At 30.3% G+C, this 26,008-nt stretch overlaps 1 protein-coding gene across 2 annotated transcripts in view; it reads left to right on the top strand.

Moving 5' to 3' along the window:
- The window catches only part of LOC129912612 (opsin, ultraviolet-sensitive), a 138,783-nt gene extending 116,494 nt beyond the window's left edge, over positions 1–22,289 (top strand). For both annotated transcript variants that reach the window (XM_055990916.1, XM_055990915.1), the window contains exons 3-5: positions 4,385–4,576; positions 15,757–15,887; positions 16,022–22,289. In XM_055990916.1, the coding sequence (XP_055846891.1) occupies positions 4,385–4,576; positions 15,757–15,887; positions 16,022–16,848 (1,150 nt within the window). In that variant the 3' untranslated portion in view covers positions 16,849–22,289. The remainder of the gene's footprint in view (positions 1–4,384; positions 4,577–15,756; positions 15,888–16,021) is intronic.
- Positions 22,290–26,008: the final 3,719 nt, after the last annotated feature.

Genomic DNA, 26,008 nt, shown 5'->3' with positions numbered 1-26,008 from the left:
TTGTATAAACTACCAGCTCTACCATTCTACCAAATTTCAAGATTCTACGACAATCAGAAGTGCTCTATAATAATTTATGAAAATTCAGCGGAAATGGGCGGTTGCCACGCCCCCTGGCTGAAATTCTCAAATTTTAAATTTTTTCCTTTGTAAAAACTACCAGCTCTACCATTCTACCAAATTTCAAGATTCTACGACAATCAGAAGTGCTCTATAATAATTTATGAAAATTCAGCGGAAATGGGCGGTTGCCACGCCCCCTGGCTGAAATTCTCAAGTTTTAAATTTTTTCCTTTGTATTAACTACCAGCTCTACTATTCTACCAAATTTCAAGATTCTACGACATCCAGAAGTGCTCTATAATAATTTATGAAAATTCAGCGGAAATGGGCGGTTGCCACGCCCCCTGGCTGAAATTCTCAAGTTTTAAATTTTTTCCTTTGTATTAACTACCAGCTCTACTATTCTACCAAATTTCAAGATTCTACGATAATCAGAAGTGCTCTATAATATATGATGAAAATTCAGCGGAAATGGGCGGATGCCACGCCCCCTGAATTGAAAATCTCAAATTTTCGATTTTTTCCTTTGTATACACCACAAGTCCTATCACCGTGTAAAATTTCAAGTTTCTACGATATCGGGAAGTTCTCCATAATTTTGATGATCTGTCAGTGAGTCAGTGAGTCAGTGAGTCAGTGAGTCAGTGAGTCAGTTACGGTTTTTGCGATTTTTGAAGCCCTATATCTCAGAAACTACTCATCGTATTAGGCTGAAATTTTGTGAGGAGTTTGGTTTTTACGAGCTCAACAAATGTAGTGAGTTTGAAATTTCTAGCATCTTTGGTGTGGAAGTTAGAGGGGGGTCGAAAATGGCCTGAGTTGTTTCCTGTAAATAAGGGTGTAGTGCCAAAGTTGCTAGAGAACTTGGCTGGGCACTACCGTGCCCCTTGATTAACAATTTTGAAATCTTCATATAACCTGTGTTTGTTTTTTATTTTATTTTCAATATTAATCCTCATTGAAAGAAAAAAAAAATACCCAAAAGGCACTTGTGTGTTAAAAATTTATGCGTGGGTGATCCATTCAATAAACATGAATCCAATTGTAAGACATTACAAATATATTCTTTCACATTATTTTATTTGAGATACCAACAAATACATACATACGTGTTGTTTTTTATACTCTAGGGTTTTATTTTGTTTATTAGGTGAAAAGGCTTTTTCCAATTTATTTGTAAAGACAATAGGTATATATTTGAATAAATGTACAAAAAATGGATTCAAATAATAAATAATACGTTTATTTGAAGCGTTTTTATACATTATCCTATCTAAGATGGAATTTTGTCAGAAAAATGTTGAAATTTGAAATATTGGCTAATTTAATAATGCTTAGGTGATTTATATGCTCTTTTCTTTCATATTTTAGGTTGATTCAATTGTATGTTAGGATAAAAAAAATAAAATTGACGTACACGAACAAGAGTTGTTTATGGATACAACTTGTAATTTGATAAAGTTGGATTTTGGATATAGCCACGTAAGGTCAACAAAAATATTCATTAATCTTTTAAAATATCTATTTTATGTGAAGACTTTAAAAAACATTGTAAAATAAAATGCACGACTGTGTCGCACGAACCTGCTCTTAGAGTTGAAGTTGTTTAAATTTTTAAGACTTTTTATATAGAAATTTGGAAAAAAAAAATTAAATTCGTTTTTTCAAAAAAAAATTATAAAAATTTTTTTAAAAATCCAAAAATTATTTTTTTGGAAATTTTATTTTTGGATTATATTTAAATTATATAAATGCTTATTCAAAAAAAGTTTCGTTGAAATCGAATAAGCAATTTCGGAGATAATCGGATTTGGAAAAAAACGGTTCTATGGCAGGTACCGTTAATGATTTTCAAAAAAAAAAATTTCATTGAAAGATAGACCTTAGCTTAAAACTAGCATTTGAATTTTTTAAACAAAATCGTTGGAGCCGTTTTCGAGATATTTCAATTTTATTAAAATCGGTATATGACACGTACCGTTATTTTTGGTCCAAAAAAAATTAATTCCAAAAACCCCTCTGGAGAGTTGCCAAATAACACTACATACCAAGTTTGACATTAATCGGTGCATCCGTTTAGGCTGTAGCTACTTATACAGACAGACTGACAGACTGACAGACTGACAGACTGACAGACTGACAGACTGACAGACTGACAGACTGACAGACTGACAGACTGACAGACTGACAGACTGACAGACTGACAGACTGACAGACTGACAGACTGACAGACTGACAGACTGACAGACTGACAGACTGACAGACTGACAGACTGACAGACTGACAGACTGACAGACTGACAGACTGACAGACTGACAGACTGACAGACTGACAGACTGACAGACTGACAGACTGACAGACTGACAGACTGACAGACTGACAGACTGACAGACTGACAGACTGACAGACTGACAGACTGACAGACTGACAGACTGACAGACTGACAGACTGACAGACTGACAGACTGACAGACTGACAGACTGACAGACTGACAGACTGACAGACTGACAGACTGACAGACTGACAGACTGACAGACTGACAGACTGACAGACTGACAGACTGACAGACTGACAGACTGACAGACTGACAGACTGACAGACTGACAGACTGACAGACTGACAGACTGACAGACTGACAGACTGACAGACTGACAGACTGACAGACTGACAGACTGACAGACTGACAGACTGACAGACTGACAGACTGACAGACTGACAGACTGACAGACTGACAGACTGACAGACTGACAGACTGACAGACTGACAGACTGACAGACTGACAGACTGACAGACTGACAGACTGACAGACTGACAGACTGACAGACTGACAGACTGACAGACTGACAGACTGACAGACTGACAGACTGACAGACTGACAGACTGACAGACTGACAGACTGACAGACTGACAGACTGACAGACTGACAGACTGACAGACTGACAGACTGACAGACAGACAGACAGACAGACAGACAGACAGACAGACGGACTTCCGGGACCCACTTTTTTGGCATTGTCTACCATCGTAATGTCATGGAAAAATGTTATCTCAACTTTTTTTTTTAACGAATGCATAATTTGATATATAGTACCTAATCGCAAGTAAAAATTAGACCCTTTTTTGCACTAAGTTAAAACACAGCTTGGATAAAAAAAACCTGTGATAAAACTGATACATCAATGAAAATTATTAAAAATAAATTAATTGAGAAAATCCGTCACAAAAAATCAATGGTATAAATGGTGAATTTACGAGTTTTATTAAAAATATTGTAGTTGCCTTTTGCAAAACCTACGCAACGTAAGAAAATATAGTAAACCCTATTGAAATCTTGCAATAATATTACATTTACTAAGACTTCATAATAATATTTTTTGTTAAAGGGTGTTTTTTTTTCGAAGAGGCGTGGATTCTGTAATTACTGCCAAGAAGGCAATGATTTATTTAGTAGGTATGTATAAGAACTTAAGTATAAACATTTTAATTGTCATAGAAACTGTAAATAAAAATAGCCTGTGGGTGAAGGAGTGTATTTTTGAGTGAAATATAATAATAATAATCCATTAGGATAGGAGCCAAGAATTTAAGGAGAACATACAATTATTGAAATGAAAGTAGGTACCTATACTTTTTTTCGAGGAAGAGAGAGAGTTTTTGTGCATAGCTAAAAAATGTTAATGTTATTTTATATAATTGATTGATTTTTAACAAAAAGAAGTTAATTTAAATTCGTTTTTAAACTTGCACCAAAAAAAAAAAAATACTCAAAATAGAATTTCAGTTCAAAATTTCCATATTTCCCTTACTTTATTACTTTATCCAAAATAATTACATAAATATGAATTTAACTAACACCAAGTAACCTTTCTGCATTTTCCATAAATTTATCATTACCGAAGCTCCAATTACTTTGTAAATATGAAAGCCTATTTCCAGGAAAGCAATTTGATTTAGAGCAAATCCATTACCTACATTAAAATATACAACAAAAACAAAGAAATAAAAATAGTTGTGTCCTGTGAATATTTCATTATGATTGAATGAATAGCTAAAAAAAAAACCTTTTTACTCATCCACTAATGTGCTTTTGCAAATCCTAGTCTAACGTTTTTTTTTTTGTTTTGCTAAAGTACTTATATTTTGTTGTACTTGCTTTACTTCGTTTCTATTGTTTTTAATATTTGTTTAACGAGTATAAGAGGTACTAAAAGAGAATTAGTTAATCCTTTCAGAAACATTCATTTGAATATAAAATAAGCTTTTAAGTGAATTTAATATTTTATCAACTTATGTATTTATTTCATTTCTTTTTTTTTTGCAGAATCAAAGAGTATCCAGCATTGGCGAATTTTCATGGTGAATATGATTTAGAGTACATTGCAAGGATTAACTCGTTTTGGTTGTCATTTGATCCTCCAAGCCCAAGATCTCATTATATTATGGCTGTCATTTATATAATAATCACAACGATAGGATGTTTTGGCAATGCATTGGTCGTTTACATGTTTATCAGGTAAGTTATAAAATAACTTTTTACTTTAAGTACCTAAAAATAATATTTAATTCGCATATTTTTATAAAATTTCTTTAGGGTATTTATTAGTTAGTCAAATATTTTCAAGACTTCAACAAAACTTTAAACAACTTTTGAGAAATCAACCAATATCCTGGAAATATAATGAAGATTTAAGTTTACCCAGTCAATATGAATTCTATTTAATTCATCGAAAGATTTAAAGTTCCTTAAATAAAAACACACAGCAAGGATATTTGTGAGAATTTGAAGTTAAGTTATTGACAATTTATGTATCGAATTACATATATATTATTATTATATCCTGTTTTCATAGAATACAAAAATCTTGTTTGAAAAAGACGGAAACTACAAATAGCAAATATTTTAACTTAATAACATTTATTCTTAGAATAAATATTTTCAATCTGTCTTTTAAATCAACATTTTTGATTATAATAGATAGCTCTCAACTCTCAAGTTATTGCACTTATCTTCTTGACATACAAGTAAATACCAATTTCGATGGTAGGTATAACATCCCCTAGAGTTTATTTTCTTATAATCCTTCAAAATCTTCTACAATTTTAAATTGCATTCCAGTTAAATGAAAAGGGAAAAACATAACTCAGGGTCCTTTTCCTAGAGAAAGGTTCACAACTATTTTCATTTAATTCATTTTGATTACTTACATTAATTAGTTGAAAATTATGGTTTTTAATGGGAAAAATTACAACAAATTTACTGTAAACTATCGAATAAAATTGGAATACATTTTTATGGTTACAAAATTAATTTCAAATATTTTTGAAACCACATTGAAAAACTATAAGAAGAAATCGAAAAATACATTCATACAACAAATAAACCACAACTTTATTAAATTAAAACCATTTAAGAAGTTGTGGTTTACCTATTTGTTGTATAAATGTATTTTTCGTAAAGCTTTTCAATCTAAAATTTGTATCTTAAAATAAAACGATATTTATTAATGAAATGCTTAAATAATCAACAGAATTCGATTTTGCTAATAAAAAAGTGATTAAGGCCGGGTTTGTTCACGGTGGATTATTTTTTAATCAAGGATTATTCCATACAAAAATCCTTGATTAAAAGAGTGTGAACAAACCCGGCCTAAGTCAGCTGCTGCAAAAATTTGGTTTTTTATTTCATCTCAAAAGTTCAATCCCTCAGAACAAAAAAACTGTTGGATGAAAAAATCTGTAAATTTGCCGATAGTTATAAACTAGCGGTAAATTTTCTAAAAAAAACCTTAGAAAAAACTACTAGAAGAATGTAGCTTATACATACTTTTTGTTTTTTTCGTGATAGGTACGATCATTTTTTAATGAGATGCTGTCTATCGAAAATCACTTAAAAAAACCACCAAATAAGCCCTTGAGAGGTGAAATCACCGAAGCCTGAAAAACTCGGGTATTTTTTGACATTTTTTACAATTTAGATTATACTTCAAATCATTTGTTCAAAACCTAACTTTGTCCGAAGAAAGTACCTGTTACCCATGAATGAAAAATCGCCCAAATTATGGTGCATTTATAAGAAAGGAGACGCTCTGCTAAAGAGGCAGAGAAAAACACAAAACTCGTTAATATTGTCTTTTGTCTATAAATTATTTTCTCTTTTTTGTGTAAACATCTGAACACCTAGAACCTATAATTTATTGTAGTATACCAATCAAGATCTACCAGTTTTAAAGCCGCGTTTGCACGATGACTATGGAAGTCGGGAAAAGTCGAAAAGTTTATCACTGAAGTCATTTTCGTCGAGAAACTTTCAAGTTTTAGTTCAACTTCATTGACATCAAACTTAAATCTATTGTGACAAATTAAAAAAAAAAACTTGGACACCGCACTATTTGTTTGAAAAAGTGGTTTCAGTCAAATGCTCCAAATTTTTTTGGTCAGATATTAATTCTTAAAGCTATTCATTTTTTATTGACCCTGATAATTTAACTTTGAGGGCAATTTTCTTCAAAAATGTGTGATAAATATAGTGTTTTATTTATAGCTACAATTTTATTGAAAAAAAAAACAAAAACTGAGTGCATCCGATCCCCATATGGTTAATATTTCACTTCTTTTGTGACAGAATTGGTACAAATAGTTTTTTCATAACAGAACTTGGCTCCTTTTTACATGAATACAATGTAAAAAAAAAAACTATTTTCAACTTAACTGATGCCTGTACTAACAAGGACACAATATCAGACAATAAAACCATTTAGACAAAAAATAGTGACATACATTAGGTACATATATATTCTACAAAAAAAAAAAAAAAAAAAAGACATCGAGAAAAATGAACTGTTTCTAAACGTTCAACATCCTTTTTCATTCTATTTTTCGTCAGCATTGCTAAAAAGAGAAAAAATGAGCTACATGTATGTATATATAAGAAAGTACGTGACCAATCTGAAGCAATTGTTAAGAATAAATTGATTTTGATTGAAAATAACTTTATGTTAACCAAAATATGAAGATTTATTATTTAATGATAGAAACGTGTTAAGCCTATTGAAAGTACTGGAGGACAAAAACGGAAATGGTTTGGTTGCTTTTATTCAAGTTTATCTACAAAGTAAGGTATTTACGTTTTAAAGTGCGACAAGAAGTAAAATTTATTTGTCTAGGGATTAGTGTAAGCAGGACTAGATTTATTTAACTGGACATTTTTCAAGGTCCAGGATTATACTAAGTCTGTAAAGATATCTCCTGTTAAAAACCAAGGAGAACTTTTTCCGTCACATGGCACAAAAAAGAACATTTTAATTACTCTAGACAAGAAAGAAGTTTTCTACAAAAAAAAGGAAAGTATTTTAAGTAAACGAATTCATCTAAAACATTGAAGTTGATAAATATCAATTGAATTCAGAGATTGAAAACAACAACTATCAAAAAAAAAATAAGAACACACAATCACTTAAGCAAACATCCTAGTTTGTACAAAATTGAAAAAGGCCATCAATTTAACCAAACGTTAGACACAAAACCAAAAAAAAAAAAAAACACACGAGTATTTATATTGTTCCGAAACCAAATACAAAAAATTACACTTCCGTGTTTTGTGTCCAGGAATTGTAAGGACATAATACTCGTATATTACTCGTTGCACGTGAGTCCATTTTCGTTTGCGAGCAAATATTTGAAAAAATGCTTACACAGACAAAGCATACAAAAAAAAAAAAAATAAATCAAATGAATTGGTCGTATAAACTTGTTGTTAAGTGATTTAGATTTAGCACGAGATTACAGTTTGATTAAATACTAGCATTGTTTAGTCGACAATTGAGGAGGTGATTTCCAAAACCAGCTATCTGACCTGAAGGTAGTTTTGAGTAAAATGCCAAAAACCTTTACTTCGTAATACAGAAGATATGGAGCAAAATAATCTTCTACAAATTTATTCTTTACGAAATTTTAATAAAATTAAATTTTTCAAAATAAATATATCTAAAGTCTTTATATTGAAAATTCCTTATTAAAAAGTCGGTATACATATCTGCTTTTGGAAGTATAATTGAATTATGTCTTCTTTTGGAAGTAAAATTATTAAAAAAATCTTCTTTTGCAGGTAAAATCACGATTTTTTTTTTAAATTTTTGTAAATAAACCTTTATTAATATCAGTATTTTAGTTTATAACAAGAAACAAAAATACATTTTTATAAATGAAATTAAATGAAAATGCGTTTCTGGATCGCACGTAATTGCTCTATTAATTTAGAGTGTCTATTTTGGTTATTTGAATAGCTCTATATTTAATTTTTTTAATTGATAAGAAATAACAGTCTGCAAATTTTGAAAAAATTGGTACGAAATAAGCTAAAAAATAGGTCAATTTTCGCAAAAAAAAACCACAACGCCATTTCCATTATCCAAATTTTTGAGAAAAACTAAAATCACAGATTCTTAATATTAGGTATTAACTAAAACCCTTAACCCTTAAATTAAAATTGTTAGACCGTTTAGGTCCTAGCACGGTGTACAGATGGACGGACGGAACTAAGTAATGACGAAAACTACTTTTGTAACTCCTCCATCATCGTTTATCATACGCCAAATTGATATTTTTTATACTAAAGAGGCCTTTTTGGAAAGAACATTTGGTGTTCAATAGGCTGTTTTGGAAATAAAGTCTTTTTTGGACATCGAATAACTATCTCTGAGTGCTGTTAAGAAAATTATTTTTGATTGAATCAGACGCGCGTTGAAAAGACCTAAAAAATGATATACATTATCTCATTTTCCGATTTTTTTCCGATAGCTGGTTTTGGAAATCAGCTCCTCAATTATTTTTTTGGCAATTTCTGAAAATGAAAATGTCCTTGGATTTGAAATTTCTTAACACAGTGAAAATTATTACGACCTTGTTTATTATTGTTTAATATTATTTGCGATGTCTATATCTAGGAAATACTGGTACCTATTTTAACTTGAATTTTTATTCGAGTAGGATCTACTTTCCTAAAGGAGCTGTGTTTTGAGTTTTAAACATTTATCCCTCAATCCCGCATTTTATAAGAAATGATTTCAAAAATATTCGTCCTAGCTATTTTTTTTTCTTCTTTGAAAACTTTGCTTTTCTTCAAAAAATACATTTTTTTTTTTCATCCGAAACCAATACCTGTCCCAAAGCCAAATAAATATAAAAAAGCAAAAAAAAAAAAACATAAAAGATGCTGGAACAACATAAATGTGTGTCCTTTCCAGTTAAATAATCACACACTCACACATCAGCCAACAAATTCACGACAATGGCTTTTACTTTTCGTCCTTTTTTAAATAGACAATAGTTTTTACAAATGACAAAAGAAAATCAATAAAACTTGTCTTGCATTTCAAATAACCAACAAAATATTTGCAGAAAAAAAAAAGACTAATGTTGAGTCATGAAATTTATCTTCTTCTTTACAAACCAGCTTTTGTCGAAATCTTTCATCGTTAAATAAAAGGCACTAAAAGACATTTAAAATCAATCGTGGGGTGGATTCAATCTAGTGTATCATTTTTCTTTTTCAATGCCATTTCAAATGATATTTAGTATTCATTCATCATATTGTAAAGCATCATCGTAACCAAAAATAATATTATTTTTTACTGTTAATTGAAAATCGTTTTTAAATAATACAATGCGAAGTTAAAAAAAAAAGTTAAGAATTTTATTTTTATTGGAGTAATTAATTTTAAGTGGATTTTCTGTTACATTACAATGTAATTCTAATTATATTCGAAAAAAGTATAATTATTTTTTATTTCAAACAACAAAGACGTTAAAAAAAACGGTTCTACGGCAGATACGCGTTCATAACAGTTACAATTTTGTTTTTTATTTGAATTATAGGATTTTATTTGCCACTAAGAACATTTTTCTTTTCAAACAAAATCGTTACAGCCGTTTTTTGATAATAAAAAAAAAAACAGCTTCAAATTTGGTCTAATAGAAAGTAACTAGACCTACAGTTGTACTTGCATCAAATTTCCAAATATTGTGTGTACCTACTTTTGAAGTTAATGCGATTTTTCAGTCAAAAGCTACTAAACTTAAAAAAGCAGATCTAATCCAGTCAAATAAGGGTTTAACCTCGGAATGAATGTTAGTAGAAATTTTTTTTACTCAATATCTTCCTTTTGCCATTCTATAACATATCTCAAAAGTCTAGAAAAATCTCATGTCCGCTTGTCGCGATTTCAAGGTCAAATCGCGAAATGGAGATTTTCAAAATTAGCAAAAATAGGCTATGGTAGTATATACACATATGATACATGATTTCAAGGTATTTTTTAATGCTGATTCCAAAAAATCTAAAATCAAGACAATCTGACGTCTCTGGAAAAAGTTATACTTGTTTTTCATCTGTCAACTCATATTATTATAACAGTTGCAAACTTACTGCCGAAAACCCCTTAAAAGTTATGGTAGATGAACCAAATTTTGCATGAGGACTTTAGAATCCATCATTATTAAAAATCAAAACAATCCATTACAAAAAATATATATACCTACGAAATAATGGTATTTTTTGATGGAGGGGCAAATTTTAGGATATGCACTAAAGAAGATTCTTGTTCATCTTAGGAATAAGTGCTAATAGGCTAATTTTTTCATTTTAATCTTTGTTTGGATATTCTTTAACTACCCTCAAAAATGTAAAAAAATCTCATGTCCGCAAGTCCTAATTTTCTTGGTTTGAAAATAAGGTGCAGATTTTAAAAAATTAATAAGAAAAGTTTAAATTTTTATGTGTATACCAACATTAGCGACATGATTTAAAGGTATTTTTTAACACTTATTCCAACAAAACTCACAAACAAGTCAACCTGACCATCCCTGAAAAGTAATGCACCTTATTCATGTTGATCTGAACATGAGATTTTTTTTAGATTTTTGAGGATAGTTAAAGAATATCCAAACAAAGATTAAAATGAAAAAATTAGCCTATTAGCACTTATTTCTAAGATGAACAAGAATCTTCTTTAGTGCATATCCTAAAATTTGCCCCTCCATCAAAAAATACCATTATTTCGTAGGTATATATATATTAAAAAAATACCTTGAAATCATGTATCATATGTGTATATAATACCATAGCCTATTTTTGCTAATTTTGAAAATCTTCATTTCGCGATTTGACCTTGAAATCGCGACAAGCGGACATGAGATTTTTCTAGACTTTTGAGATATGTTATAGAATGGCAAAAGGAAGATATTGAGCAAAAAAAATTTCTACTAACATTCATTCCGAGATTTACCCCTTTTTTCTCCTTATTTGACTGTATTAATCAGCATAATGTTCAAAAATTATGTTTTTTTTGGGTATGGTTTGTTTCGCTTTTCTTACTTCGGTTTTTGGTTGTTTCGTCTAAGGCTAGGCGCACACATGCGATTTTCAGTCGTTGCTACTAAAAAATCGCAGTCGCAACATAAAATTACCGTGCACACACTTGCGACTAAAAAATCGCGCGACTATTTTTAATTGCAAGAAAAAACATTATGTTTGGTCGAAAAAAAGTTGACCGTTTTTCGATAAAAAATATGCATCATCTCAAGATCAAGAGAGCCAGGAGATACTCACTGTTTAAATCTAATGGTCAATAAAGTGATAAATGTCTCAAAATTTGGTAAGGGTTTGACAGCTTGTTTACCAGACTAGAAATAGAAATAGATTCTCTGCAATGTGTATGTTTGTATCTTATTTTAGGCCCCTCGAGTACCATTACTTCACCAAAGCACTGAATACTCATTCTATAGTACTGGGTAAATTTCTGAAGGTCTTCTCTTATTTTTTTATGAATTTTATGGAATTATATTTTTACATTTCCTATCGTTTATAAATAAGAGAGCCACTATACAACACTTTCTAGTAATATCCATTATTGTACTTAAAACAATTGTTCCAAGTGTCGCGAGTGCGGGCAGGTGCATTACATTCTGTATAATATACCCTTATGTGCAGCAAAAAAAAATCGCGAAAAATAGAACCGGATCCATTTTTTTAAACTTTGCGATTTTAAAATCGCAAGTCTGTGCGCTCTCATTTAAAATAATGTGTTTCATTTCTTGCGTCTAAAAAATCGAGTGGTTGAAAATCGCATGTGTGCGCATGATTTGGCCTCTTTGCGACTGATACTTTTTAGTCGTTTTCGGTTTAGTCGCAAGTGTGTGCATAACTATGCTGGTCCATTTGTTCCATTTTAATTTGCGACAATCGCGTCGCCAAAAAAAATGGGACAATTTTCAATTTTTTAATCGCGGCTATTTTTTAGAAGCATGTGTGTTTACCGGCATTGAAATGCGTGAATAATCGTGCGACTAAAATCGCATGTGTGCGCCTAGCCTAAGTCGATTCGCTATTTTATTGTTTCGTATTTTTATTGTTTAGTTTTTTATTTATTTCGTTTTTCCTTATTTCGACAAACTTATACTCCGTTTTCTTATGACTTCGTTTTTAGTTTATTTTGTTATTGATTACTTCCTTTTTTCATTATTTCGTTTTGGAATTAAGTCGCCTTTAGTTCACTTGGACTTTAATTATTTCGCCACCATTTGTTTCGCCCATTTTTTTGTGGATGTTAATAGCCTAAGGGCGTTAAAATTCGCGCGAATTTTTTACGCCCTTAGGCTATTAACATCCACAAAAAAAAAGAGTGTGTGTACACATGTACACGCGACTGAAGTTATACTTCTCACTCAGTTTATTTAATTAATTTCATTTGATATTTTTAATTTTTATTATAATCAAACAGCGTATTTTTTTAACAATCTCAAAATATGGTGATCTTAGGAAATTTTTTGATGCTATCTCCGTACCTTAAGCCAAGACAATCTGACTATCCTAAATATAGCTAAGCATGAAAAAATCTTTATAATTGGAAATCAAGAATCTTCATACCAATTTCCGTTGTTAAATTTTTGAGAAAAAAAAATTAAATTTTATCTACGATTGATGGCCTTTATACAGGTTTAGTTTTAGTCTATGTTGTTTTCTTTTCCGTTTATTTATGAGTATTTACATTTTTGTTTTATTTTTGTGGCAACTGAATGCCACATGCCTCGTGCTACTTGCCACATGAAACATGCAACTTGCTACGTGTTGGTTGTTTTTGTTTACCGTACCGCGGCGTACTGCATTTTCAAATACTAAAGTACTACCAACTCTAAAGGTGGAACGACAGCCCTGCTGCCCAACTGTCTTGGAGATGGCGATCGCGTCATAATCCCTTTGACATTCTTGTCAAAAAACAAATTTTCATACCCACCGTCCCATAAGAAGTATAACTTCAAAAATGGCGAAACAAATGGTGGCGAATAACTCGCGTCATTTTGAGTGCCTGTTAATTTAAAAATGCTCAAAAAAGAAAAAACAACGAATTCGTTACATTTTAAGGTAACAGATCTCTTATATTATAAGGATTTGCTTATCTTTAATCTAAAAGTCTTCAAAACCCAAAACAATCCACAAAACTGAAGACGGAATAACCAGATGCCAAAATAAACTAAAAACGAAATGAACCTTGACGAAACAACTCATTGGACTTGTAATGAAAATGCGAAATAAATGAAAATCAAAAAGACACGAGGCGAAGTTATAGTTGGGCGAAGTGATCGAAATACGAAGTAAACGAAAACCCAAATAAAGGATGGCGAACTTATCAAAAAAAATTGTGTCAAAAACGAAATAACAAAAATCGAAGTAAAAAAGGCTAAACAATAGGCACCCGTTTTTTTTGTATCAGATACGAAAAAAGAACAGCGTCTCAAAGCAAAAAAAAATGTTACGTTGTTTGAATTCAAAAGAAAAAAAATACTAAATTACAATATTGCAATTGCGGTGTACGTTTTTAAAAACCAAAAATCCATTATTTGATTCTATCAAGAAATAGGTTGCTTTGAAAAAAAAGTGTATGAACAATTAGTTTTCAAACTCAGAATCTACTTGTTGATACACAACTTTTGATACTTTTTTTCGATTCGAATCGAATCAAAAACAAAATTCTTCAAAGACTGATGCTAACAATCATGTCAAGCTAAAATTTCGCAGACATTTTCGTTAAAAATCATAATAAGTTCTTACCAAATTCCTCTAATAACTTGCCAGTAACACCGTAAAAGAAATATACGATATACTTGAAGTCTTAACAAAGTTAAACAAGTAATCAACTCGTAACGAGAAATTAACGAAGCAATTAATTCAATTAATTCGATACAATAATTACATACGTCTTGGAAGTTTTACTTTTTTTTTCATTTAGGAATTCTTAAAATTCAATAACAAAAAAATTGTAAAAATAATCCATATCCATATTTATGGGGCCTGCAACGACGCAGAGTTTCAAAAATTGACTTTGAGGAGTCTTTATAGTAGCAATAACTTGAGAGATCTCAACACTGAGGGAAAAAACGCAACGTTAAATGTAAAATGTTCAACGTTGATTTAACGTTGAAAAAATTAACATGAAACTTCTTCAAAATAAAATTGAAACAACGTAAGAATTTTTTTTATTTTTGTCGGACTTCAGCTTTAGTTCCATTTTATCACTCTAATTTTCAACAGTGAGATAGCACGTTGGTAAAGCATTCGCCTAGTAACCCAAGAGTTGTAGGTTCGATCCAAAGCGGCTGCCCATTTTTTTCTTTTTTTTTATAAATTGATGCTTTTTTTTAAAGTTGAAATAACTTTGATTTAAAGATGTTTTATAACGGTAAATCACTTTAAACTAACGATGTTCTACTTTGATTTAAAAATTTTGGTCTTCAACGCAAAATCATTCCGAAAAATAGTTGAATCAACGTGTTTTTCGTTGATTTTAAGTTGTTTTTTCCCTCAGTGAATGCTTCTGTTCTGCCTTACGGTTGTTTTTGTCTTTAACTACCTTATATAAATGGTCTTCCTGAACACCAACTGCATTTCGCAAATAACGCATATCATTTCCCATTTGTCAAAAATCCTATTCGAGTTGTATCCTCCAGTTAGTAGATTTTTTCTCTGTTATAGCGAAATCAAAAAAAAAAAATAATCTAAGTAATTCTACAAAACCAAAAATTTGTAGCTCGCAGGGATTTTGAGTTATTGAATTTTCCGCCAAAATAAGTCTAAAGTTAGCAAACAAAATCTGAAATGGTTTGGCTGACATCCAAATTTGTAGCTTTTTAAATGCTTTTTAGTTCTACAAACTTCGTTTTTATAGCCTCAAGTTTTTTTTTTTTGTTATTTAAAAATTTGTATTGTATCCTATTGCATGATAAAATATGTACCCATAGATAAAATTGAATATTTATTTGATATCCTGAATCTTAATCTCGCCAATGTTTTTGAAAACTACTTAAACGTCCTGAGACTATGGAAATAAAAGAGACTATTGGCGACCTTTTGCTTTTTTCTATCTCTGCCCTGGTCCATCAATTTAAACTAAACAATCAAAGTAGGTACGTGTTCTTTCGTCAAAAAATTGAATGCCAGGACTAATAACTTATTTAAAATAACGTGGACAGTCAACAATGTCCTTCTACTAAATCACATCAATTTTATTTCTATTTAAAGATATATTTTGTCTACAATAAAGTCTTCTCGTAGAACTCTATGAATTTATCTCTATTTTTCCTCAAAAAAAAAAAAAAAAAAAACAAAATAAATATAAAAGAAATTTTCTATTCAAATTGTAGATGCAAATCCCTGCGCACACATGCCAACACTCTTGTGATAAATCTGGCAGTAAGTGACTTCTTCATGTTGGCCAAATGCCCCATCGCCATATACAATAGCTTTAAATTGGGTCCTGCACTTGGTGACTTGGGTAAGTTATGAGTCGCACCTCTAACAAAAGTCTCCTCTCTATAGAAAGCTCTGCTTCATTGAAATCTAATCTGTGTCGTCTACAATATTTTTCATAACTTTCTTTTTTTTTTGTATTCTTTTTCTCTCTTGCAGGCTGTCGACTCTATGGTTTCTTTGGAGGACTCACTGGAACTGTATCCATTATAACACTCACAGCAATTGCCGTCGACCGTTACAATGTAGTTGTGTATCCCTTGGATCCGTATCGCTCCTCCACCAAGTTACGTTCACGTTTACTAGTTTGCTTCATTTGGCTTTATAGCTTCTTCTTTGCTGTGATACCGTCACTAGATATAGGTCTAAGTACATACGTACCCGAAGGATATCTCACTACCTGCAGTTTTGATTACTTAACCAAGTCAATACCAGCGCGAATATTTATGTTTATGTTCTTTGTCGGGGCCTGGTGCATCCCATTCAGCATTATTTCCTATTGTTACTTTTATATTCTGCGAGTTGTCTCCAATGCATCGGGCATTCAGTCAAGCAAGGACTGCAACAAAACTGAAATTAAATTAACTGGCATTGTGATTGGAGTGATTGGTCTTTGGTTTGTTGCTTGGACGCCATACTCGGTGGTAGCTTTGTTGGGAATAAGTGGCAACGAAAATTTAATCACCCCTCTGGGTTCGATGATTCCGGCGATTTTTTGCAAGACATCAGCTTGTATTGATCCTTATATTTATGCAATTACTCATCCAAGGTTTCGCATGGAATTTCGAAGGATGTTCTTTGGCGAAAGATATATTCGAAGATGCTCAACGTATCGGTCATCGTTTCCGACAAGATGTTCGACTAGTCGCAGACGTCGCATGATAAGGGATGTAGAATTAAATATTAATAATAGCAATAGTTTGAAGAAGATCAGTGAGAATTCTGCAGAGGATGATTTCGAACAGAACTGCTCGTTAAATGTATAAGTGAAATTATTTATTCACGAATTTAAAATTAAAAAACAATTCTTATATAAATTTAAGATAAAATATAAGAATTTTAAAGTTCTTTTCTTGGAGTAGAATATATAAAACTCCAAGAAATTAAAAATCTCTCCTTCTGAAACTAAATAAATATTTTACATTTCATATAAGAAAAGAGTATAGGTATTTTTAAATGAAAAAGTATTATGATTAAAGTAAGAAGATGACATCATACTCGCTATATTAAAAAAAAGTACCTGCATTTTGAAATACATAATGAATGCAATTATTTACATATGTGAATTTGAAAAAAAAGTGGATGGAACACTCATTATTTTATTTTAAGCAGTTCATAATTTTAATGCATATTTATTATGTTTTCTCATAGTATGCACAGTTGCACATGTTTGTACAATTGTTTGAATTTTGTAGTGAGATAAAAAGAATGGGTATTTTTTTTACATGTAACTAAGAAGTCGCAAACCTTATTTAATCTTTTTGATTTTGTCTCGGGAAATTAAAAACGCTTTTAAATTAACAACATAAGCACACCTATTTTTAATTTTTATTGTTCGCTTGCAATAATACTGGTTGGTAAAAAAATTAAAAAAAAAGTTGGGAGCAAGAACTATGTTTTATGATTTTAATTGACTTTTCTGTGCTGAATTTAAAACTGTTACAGATTTATTCAATCACGTTTAGTTTTTGAGCATTACTCATCATTATTTTCGAAATAAAGTCTCAAAAAATAATTTTTAATAAAATTCTTCTTTATGTCTAATCCAAAATATACATACAATTGAATCATTTATTTTCAAAATTCGTTTTTTTGACTAAATTTTTACTCCAGGGATAACCACGTCTGTCTTCAAAATATGAAGTATCTACTCCATCTATATCCGATTTTACAGCTACGCGAAATATTTTTTTAGTATCAAAAACAGAATAAGTCCCGGACTTATCATCTTTTGAAAATAAACAACAGCTTCTTTTTGTGGAAATGCTATATTCGACTAATGATTGAAAATCTTAAGTTTAGAGCTACTTTAAAGTTAAATAAGTAGTCCGGACATTGTATTTTAATCTCTAATACAATTGTTTGATAGACTGGGGCTAAAAGCAAAATTGTATATCCATTTTAAAACTAATTTCACATCCGTTTATTTTCAAAGTATGATAAGTCCAAAAGCGTTTTTATTTTTTATCTTTTGAACTATCGCTCTAAAAATTAAAAACGAAACGGTATTTTGTAGCTAGGCAAGAGTCCTACAGAATATATTTTTTATAAATTTTGCTACGCATATCAAAAGAAAATAGAACGTTTTTTCTTCTCCTGATCATGGACTTATCATGTTTTGCAAATAAATGATTCAATTGTCCTAGCTATGTCCTTCTTTTTTAAAGTAACTCAAAACAGAAGTCACAAATTGGTAATTCCCTCAAAAAACCACTTTTTATGTTAACCACTAAGAATCTAAGATATGAATTTCTATTTTCCAATATTTTTTAGAGAAAAATTTCTTTTGATTAGAAATACATTTATTTTACATGATAACTTACACTGGTCAACAAGGTTTTTGTTACAGACACCAATACTATATACTTACAGTGCTGCTAAAAACATTCCGGATTTTGTTTGATATCGTCAAAAAGTAAAAAAAGCGAAAAATTAGTTGAAGTAGATCAATTGGGTTAATGCCATCACAAAATATCCCTAAAAATTGATAGGCGAATAAAGAGTTTTTTTACGGCTTCTAAAACGATTTGTGAGGAGCTTAATCTGCTTTCAACATCAAGTACAGTTAGAAAGGATTTGAGAGATTTGGTCTTTTTGTCTTTCGGCTCGGAAAAAGACCATTTCTTTATACTAAGTATTGTCTAAAAAGGTAGGCAATGAAAAGATCTTAAGGAACACTTAAAATTTGAAAATAAAAATACTTCAACATGGTTGTATTTCCAAAAAAACATCTGAGTTGTTCGATAACAAAACGCAAAAATATGCTTTTCAGTGATAAAAGCAATTTTAGCTTGTTTTATTCCGATTGTGAAATGGTTCAAACATGGACATGTTTGAAACCAAAAAAATATGCTCCCTATCGTAAAGCACAGCAGAGGATCAGTGATGGTTTGGGTTTTAGCTGCAGGCTCTAGCCCGTTTCACAAAATCAACGGAATTATATATCATTTCCAAAATAGAGAGATGTTGGAGTCGATAATGGCTCCATTAAAGGAGAAATATATGCCTTTACTTCGCCTCTTTCTGCAAGTTATGATGCCAAAAATTCTTAAAAGCCCATTAAACAGAAGTTTGGGGCAGACAATACTCCTTGCTTAGAATAGCCGTAAAAATTAGCCGACTTGAACCCGATTAAAAATTTGTGGGCCATCTTTAAGTGACGGGTAGAAAAGAAAAATCCCATTTCAGCAACTAGCGTACTTGTAGCTTTGAAAAATTACTGGGAGCATATTTCTAGTTCTATTTTATTTTATTTGGCCTAGTCCAAGTCTCGTTGGTGCCAAGCAGTCTTCAAAAAAAAAGGTTACTGAGCAAAATATTAACTTTGAAAATTAACTTTAAAAAATCCGGTTAGTTTTTCACAGCTGAAATTCTGACTTTACTTCATTTTAAAATTTCTAAAATTTTTGTAAGTATTAAAGATCATTTTTACCAGTACCAGTTTTGTATTATAACATTTCAATTGATGAAAATCACAAAAAAAATCCGGAATGTTTTTAGCAGCACTGTATATACTTTTCTGGTTTTTTTGGTGCTGAGCTCGAATCCGAAGTCAGAACAATTCTATCACATCACGTTTTTGAGATAATCCCGGTAGAAAATCGAAAATGCCGCTTTTTACCAGTTTTCGAGATTATGTCTTAGCTTTTAGATATTTGTCTTAAATAAATTTGTAACGGTTTCTAAAAGAACCAAATCTTGTCTTTCTAAATCCGTTTAGATCTCTTAAATATCTCTTTTCTTCTTCGAGAAATCTTAAGTTGAAATCAACGTGTTTGGTATACCTCATGTATTTACTTTTAATAGCAAATCTCGAAAAGTTCTTTGCCAATCGCATTCAAATTTTGACACAATGTTCCATTTATAATCTCGCAAGTTTTTATATTTGCGAAGGTGGTGAATCGCGGTGAGATACATCAAAGCGTGACCGTGTCAGTTAGTTATACTTAATAATTACTAGTTGTTAAAATTACTTATTGTTAAAAACAATATAAGAACTTACAGGGATGTAAATGAAATGTTGTGTTAAAATTTGAAAGCGATTGGCAAAGAACTTTTCGAGATTTGTTATTAAAAGCAAATAAACATGAGATATACCAATAACGTTGATTTCAACTTAAGATAAACGATTGGAATAAAACTGCATTTTTATTTTTTCCACAAAAAGTCTAGTAAAACAAAATTTTTTTTATATAAAAATGTCGGCTCTTCCCCAACATCAACAAAATTTCTTTAAAATTTATATAGAGGCAGCTCTTAAAATCTACAAGTAAACTAACATAAAAGTGCTTTGAACTGCAAGAGCAAGTTTGTGCGACCCAGTCGTGCATTTTATCATCGTACCTGTTTTTTTTAATCACGAAGCCATATAAGATTAAAAAGAGTTTTAGACCTATTTTTTATAATGAAACTGTAGAGAGGCCAACGAAAGCCGAGTTATACACCGATTGTACTTGTATTAATTTTTCATAACTCGACCATTTTCGGGATTAAGGAGTTCATTTTTTGCTTGCCGATTAAGGTACCTACAAAATCGATCTCGAGATATGATATAATAAAATTAGATATTAGCGGATGAGGAATATATATATTATTATTACACGTCTCCGTTAAAAAAAAAAATAAATTTTTCGAAGTAAAATTTTTAAAATGACTTTTTTGAAAATATTTTCTTGATTTTAAAATCTTTAAAAAAAAAATTAAACTTTCTACAAAAATGTTCATTAAACTCGGTCGTTTACGAGAAAGTAAGACATCAAGAAAATGATTTTATAGCAAGTAACAAAAATAAATCACGGCACATCAGTCATATTCATACTTGCAAGCAATGTTCCAACTTGTAACTCAGATTTTGTACGCAATAGAATTTAACTGATTTTTAAGTGTTTGAATTTTTTGTAAATGTTCCCGAAATAACTTTTTGGTCTATCGCATTCTGTTTAAAAACTAAAATTTGTATTACTTTGATAACTAGTTTTAATATTAGCTGTGTTTTATTTTCTTAGTGATCCAGATCAGATCATGAATTTTTTTGCGAAACAATAACAAAACAAAATCCTACTTTTGTTGTAAAGCTAATAAAAACAATGATCTGATCTGGATCACGAGGAAAATAAAACACAGCTATTGACTGTTCAAAAATAAAATTAAAATCAAAAGTAAACGCTATTTTAATTTAAATGATTTATGTCACAGTTATTCAGAACATAAAGTTTATAAACTAATGATGAGTGTATCTATCAAATAATACCTTAAAAAATTATTTTCATTTCATTCCGATATAATTTAAGAATAATTTTTACTAGGTATATAGAATTATTTGGTGCAGAAATGAAAATAATTGAAATGATTAACATAATGTATGTTTATATATTTGATGTTTATTTTTTAGTGTAAATTAAAAGGCATGTATTAATTATAATTAATTATTTAAATTTAAATTTAGTATTAACTTTAAATATAAAAGCTTTTTTGTTATTGTAAAAATAGAACAAGACATTTGATAAATAAATGTAAGATAAAAATAGATTTGAAAATAAAATAATGTGCCAATCTCGTTCATAAGTAAATAAATCGATTAAAAGTTAACTAATTATGAAAATGACGTCAAGAATCGGTATGTGATACGGTCCAAGCTAAACCAAACAGAAAATAAATCAGGGCTTTGAATGAATTAAATGCATTAATTATTTTAATTTTCGTTTATAAAATTTTACTCAAAAATAATAAATCTAAGATAAGATGAAATAAAAAATAAAATTGACTGCTTTATTCTTTCTGAATGCACAATTAAAGTTCTGAAAGAAAAAAATTGGCATTTTAAAATTGCTTTAAGAATAAAAACCGAATTTTTTAAACAAATATTTTGTAAAAATAAAATTATTATAAATTTAAGTAATTTTATTAAGTTATGGAAGTATTTTGAATGTGGTATGTGTGTTTGTGTATGTGTATTGGAGTATAAGTCATTGTGTAATTTGTAAGTTAAGAAAACTAATGGTATACAGGTAAAATAGAAGAAATAAAAATAAGAGAAAATCACATATTTTTACACATTTCTAATAAATATTTTTTTTTTCTTTGAATAGGTATTTAAATTGTAATTGTACCTTAAATTAAATTCTTGTACCTAAGTAAAGTATAAAAAAGAACAATCTTTTAAATGGAACATGAGGGTAAGAAAACTAAATACATTGTAAAATATATGTACATTAATAAATATATATATAATGTTAAAAAGTATATATATTTATAAATATTATAGAGTACCAAGTACCTAAGCATTATAGTAGTAGAGAATTAAAAAAAAAAAAAGAAAAAAAAACAAAAGTTCTGTCATATCAATATGAAATGAAAACTCAGTAAAAAATTGTAAATTGAGCAAAAATATTTTCTTAGATCTTAATTTTAATGTTTAAGATGTAATGGCGAAAACTGAAAATGAAAAAAAAATAATTGTCTTTGTTGTTAAAAATCAAAAAAAAAAATAAAAGTGATTTAATATTTATGTGGAAAAATTGTGTTTTCTTTACCCCCTAATTTCGAAACAAGCCTAAGCGTATTTATGTAACTTTTTGATATATCTTTCAAATTTATAAAAACAACCTTTGAAACACTCTAAAAAAATGGGGGACCAAAACAAATTTTAGAACTCCGTTTTAACATGGCTATGAGAACAATAGTGACGTAAGCCACAAAATTCAGTTTTAAGCTACTAGAGATTTAAAATACAGGGTTTTATAAAACAACCAGAGATCAGAAATAAATCTCAACCTTTTGTAAGGTTCCTTAATAACTCTTATTTGTCGCCATTTTCAATAAAGGTCATAAAATAACCTTTATTTTTAAAAAAGAAAAATTTCGGTCAAGGTCTGAGAGAAACCTTTATTTTGTATTTTTGTATGTTTCGGTCAACCAATGAAATTTATCGCTGGATTTTTTTTTTTTTTTTCAAAATTCCGAGAAAATCGCGTTTGAAAGTTGGGGTAAAATTTTTTTTTGAAAAATCCCCGAATCTTTGAACGCTCCTGGAAGCTAAACCGCTTGAGAGCAATTTTTGGGAGTGATGCCAAATGATAATTTGTGTCATGGGCCTACGCTTTGCACATTGTTAGATTTTTAAAAAATCGTCTTCCATGTTAAACCGCCAAATCATGCCTATTTTTTCAGAATCGGGCTTAACTTTTTTTTACGTTTAAGTTCTCCCAGTTTGAGAACGCGTGCACCTACATGGATGGGAGTTGTACCCAAATGTAGGTTAGAGTCCCTGCTACCTTTTGGTATCAAAAATTTTTTTCATTTTTTTTCAAAATTCGGAGCTATTTGAAGTTTGAAGATGGGCGGGCGAAAACGCTTCTGGAAGCTGAACTCTTTGACCAAGATATTAGAACATCGGTCTACTGAAATATTCGAAATTGCATTGGTTGTGCTTGTCGTCCCAGCGACTCAAATCACAGTGGAAATCACATTTTCGTCTTTAGATTTTACTTTAAACGAAAAGAGATATAATCATGGGTCTAAAGAACTTTGAGAGTCTATTTAGTTCATACATTATTTAATACATAAACTTAGAAAAAACATCCTTTTCATATTTATTTTTGCAATATAAAGACATTCTTGACATATTCGACATTTTCCTTTAAATTGACCATTTTTGATTTATTTTCAGCGAAAACGGTTAAAGGTTGACCTTTTCCATTTATTTTTTTTGTAAAAATCTCAACCATTGAGAGATATTTAAAAAAATAAATCTCAACCGATAACCTTTATTTTTGATTTTTAAAAATAAATCTCAAACCTTAACCGAAACTATTTAAAGTAATTTGGTGATTCTCAGAGAGAAACCGATTAAAAATAAAGGTTGACTGTTATTTCTGGTCTCTGAAAACAACACTTTTTTGAGTGCTATCTAGTTCTGAGTTTATCTAGATGCATACTTTTAGTTTTGTATTAAAAAAGATATATTAAGAGACCAAGTTTTTATTAAAAACTCATTTTTGAAAAAAGTGGGTACGCCGATATTGCTCTCATAGCCTCATATATTTTATGGTAATTATTTTATAGAGTTGGAATTGAAACATGAAAATAAAATTTTAACGTTATCTTGAAAACCTGTCGTGATGGGGCAGAATGGACTTCGGATTTGGTTTCAGCGAAACCGAAAACCTATGGATTCCACTAAAAAATAGCCCAAAACACAATTATAGTGAGTTACTATCCCTTATTAAAGGTTTGAGATAGTTATCGGAAAAAAAACCGTTATCTTTAAAACTGTCTATTTTTCGACTTTCTGCGCATTTCGGCTTTTGATCAGGAGCTTGAAGAGAACAACATACTAAAATTTCAGACAATTTCACCGAGGTCCACTTCCCATACAAAATGTGCGGGGTCCTTTCCTAGTCGAAGAACAAAACAATTTTTATTTGATTATTCACTAATACAGATATAAAATTTCAGAATTGAGTGGAAGCGATTCAAAGTGTTTTATTGGATTTCAGAATGATTGTATCCTTGAGTGAAACCAATCGAAAATGACATAAGTTATTTGCGAACCAAATATTTTTTTAGACATCCTAAAGACATCTTAGACCAAAGTCTCGAAAATGCTTTAAAATGCATTAAAATAAAAAAGTGCGTATATAAAAAAGTGCGTATACGCCACAGTGAACCTTTTTTATTCTGCTGAGTTATTCCCAAACAAAAAATTTTTTTTTCTACATTGTCACAAAATAAGTTTTGTGTTCAATGCAATCAGGTATCAAAAATACGAATCTATTTTTTGAGGTTTCGAAAAAATTGTAAGGGGTACCCCTTGCGGAAAATATGCATTTAAAAAAAAACGTCTAAGTCTTCCGAGTGAGACATCAAAAGAAAGTTCTCTTTAAACTCTATTCATGGCTGAAAAAAAAATTCTGGTTGCTGAGTTATTTACTATTTATTTATTGTTTTTTTCTGCATTTGGAAGCAGATATTTTTGGAACCGAGTCTCGATAATATCTTATGATATCTTAGACCAAAATCTCGAAAGAACTTTTGGTTTAATGATATGTATACATTTTTGAAAAACATTAAAATAAAATTTTATTTAAAAAAGCTCGTATACGCCATAGTGAACATTTTCTAATGTGCATTTTTAAAATTTCACATTCAGTTATATAAAATAAACAAGTACCTACATGAGTTATATCAGAGCAAATGGTCTTGATGGAAATTAATATACTACACTGGCCTTGCAGTTGGGATCAAAAATTTGAAAAATAACGATAACTTACTTTGAAACAACAATTCAAATTCAAATGATTTTCGAAAATTTAAAAGCTTATGTATTACCCCAACAGCGCAAGACACAATAACATCAAGCTTTTTCGCATACAAAAATATCCCAACAGGTGCATTTATTTGCTTCCCTTTAATCTCGAACATTTTTAACATTTAGACACGTCCGTAAAATATAATGTCTGCAAAAAGCTTTCCACCTTCGCATCAAGATGATAATAAAAATTTTGTAGACAAACAAGGCCAAATCAGCGGCGGCGTCTACGGTGCGATACATGACCGACCGGTCCAGCATCATGATATAAACGCCAATTACATGCCGCCGGCACATGACCATATGATTTTGTGCGCATCACAAACTTTTCAATTTCGCGCATAAACAAAACGCACACTTTAAAAAAATCCACAAGAATTTTCTCTCTCTCAAAATTACCAATACCAGTGAGGATGAAAAATCCATCCGATACCTTTGGCAAAGTTTGTCTCTACCGCCTATAAGCAGTTTTCAATTATTCCTTAAACCGTTAACATTATACCTTTTACAGAGTAAAATTTCGTCGCGATGGAACTTAAAATTGTAATTTTATCAAAAAATAAAATCTTAAAGTTAAATCCAGACATAATCACTTAAACATATCGCATTTGTCTTCA

The sequence above is a fragment of the Episyrphus balteatus genome, chromosome 2 (genome assembly GCF_945859705.1).
Source record: "Episyrphus balteatus chromosome 2, idEpiBalt1.1, whole genome shotgun sequence".
NCBI classification, from domain to species: domain Eukaryota; kingdom Metazoa; phylum Arthropoda; class Insecta; order Diptera; family Syrphidae; genus Episyrphus; species Episyrphus balteatus.
This window is presented reverse-complemented; position numbering and strand designations above follow the sequence as displayed.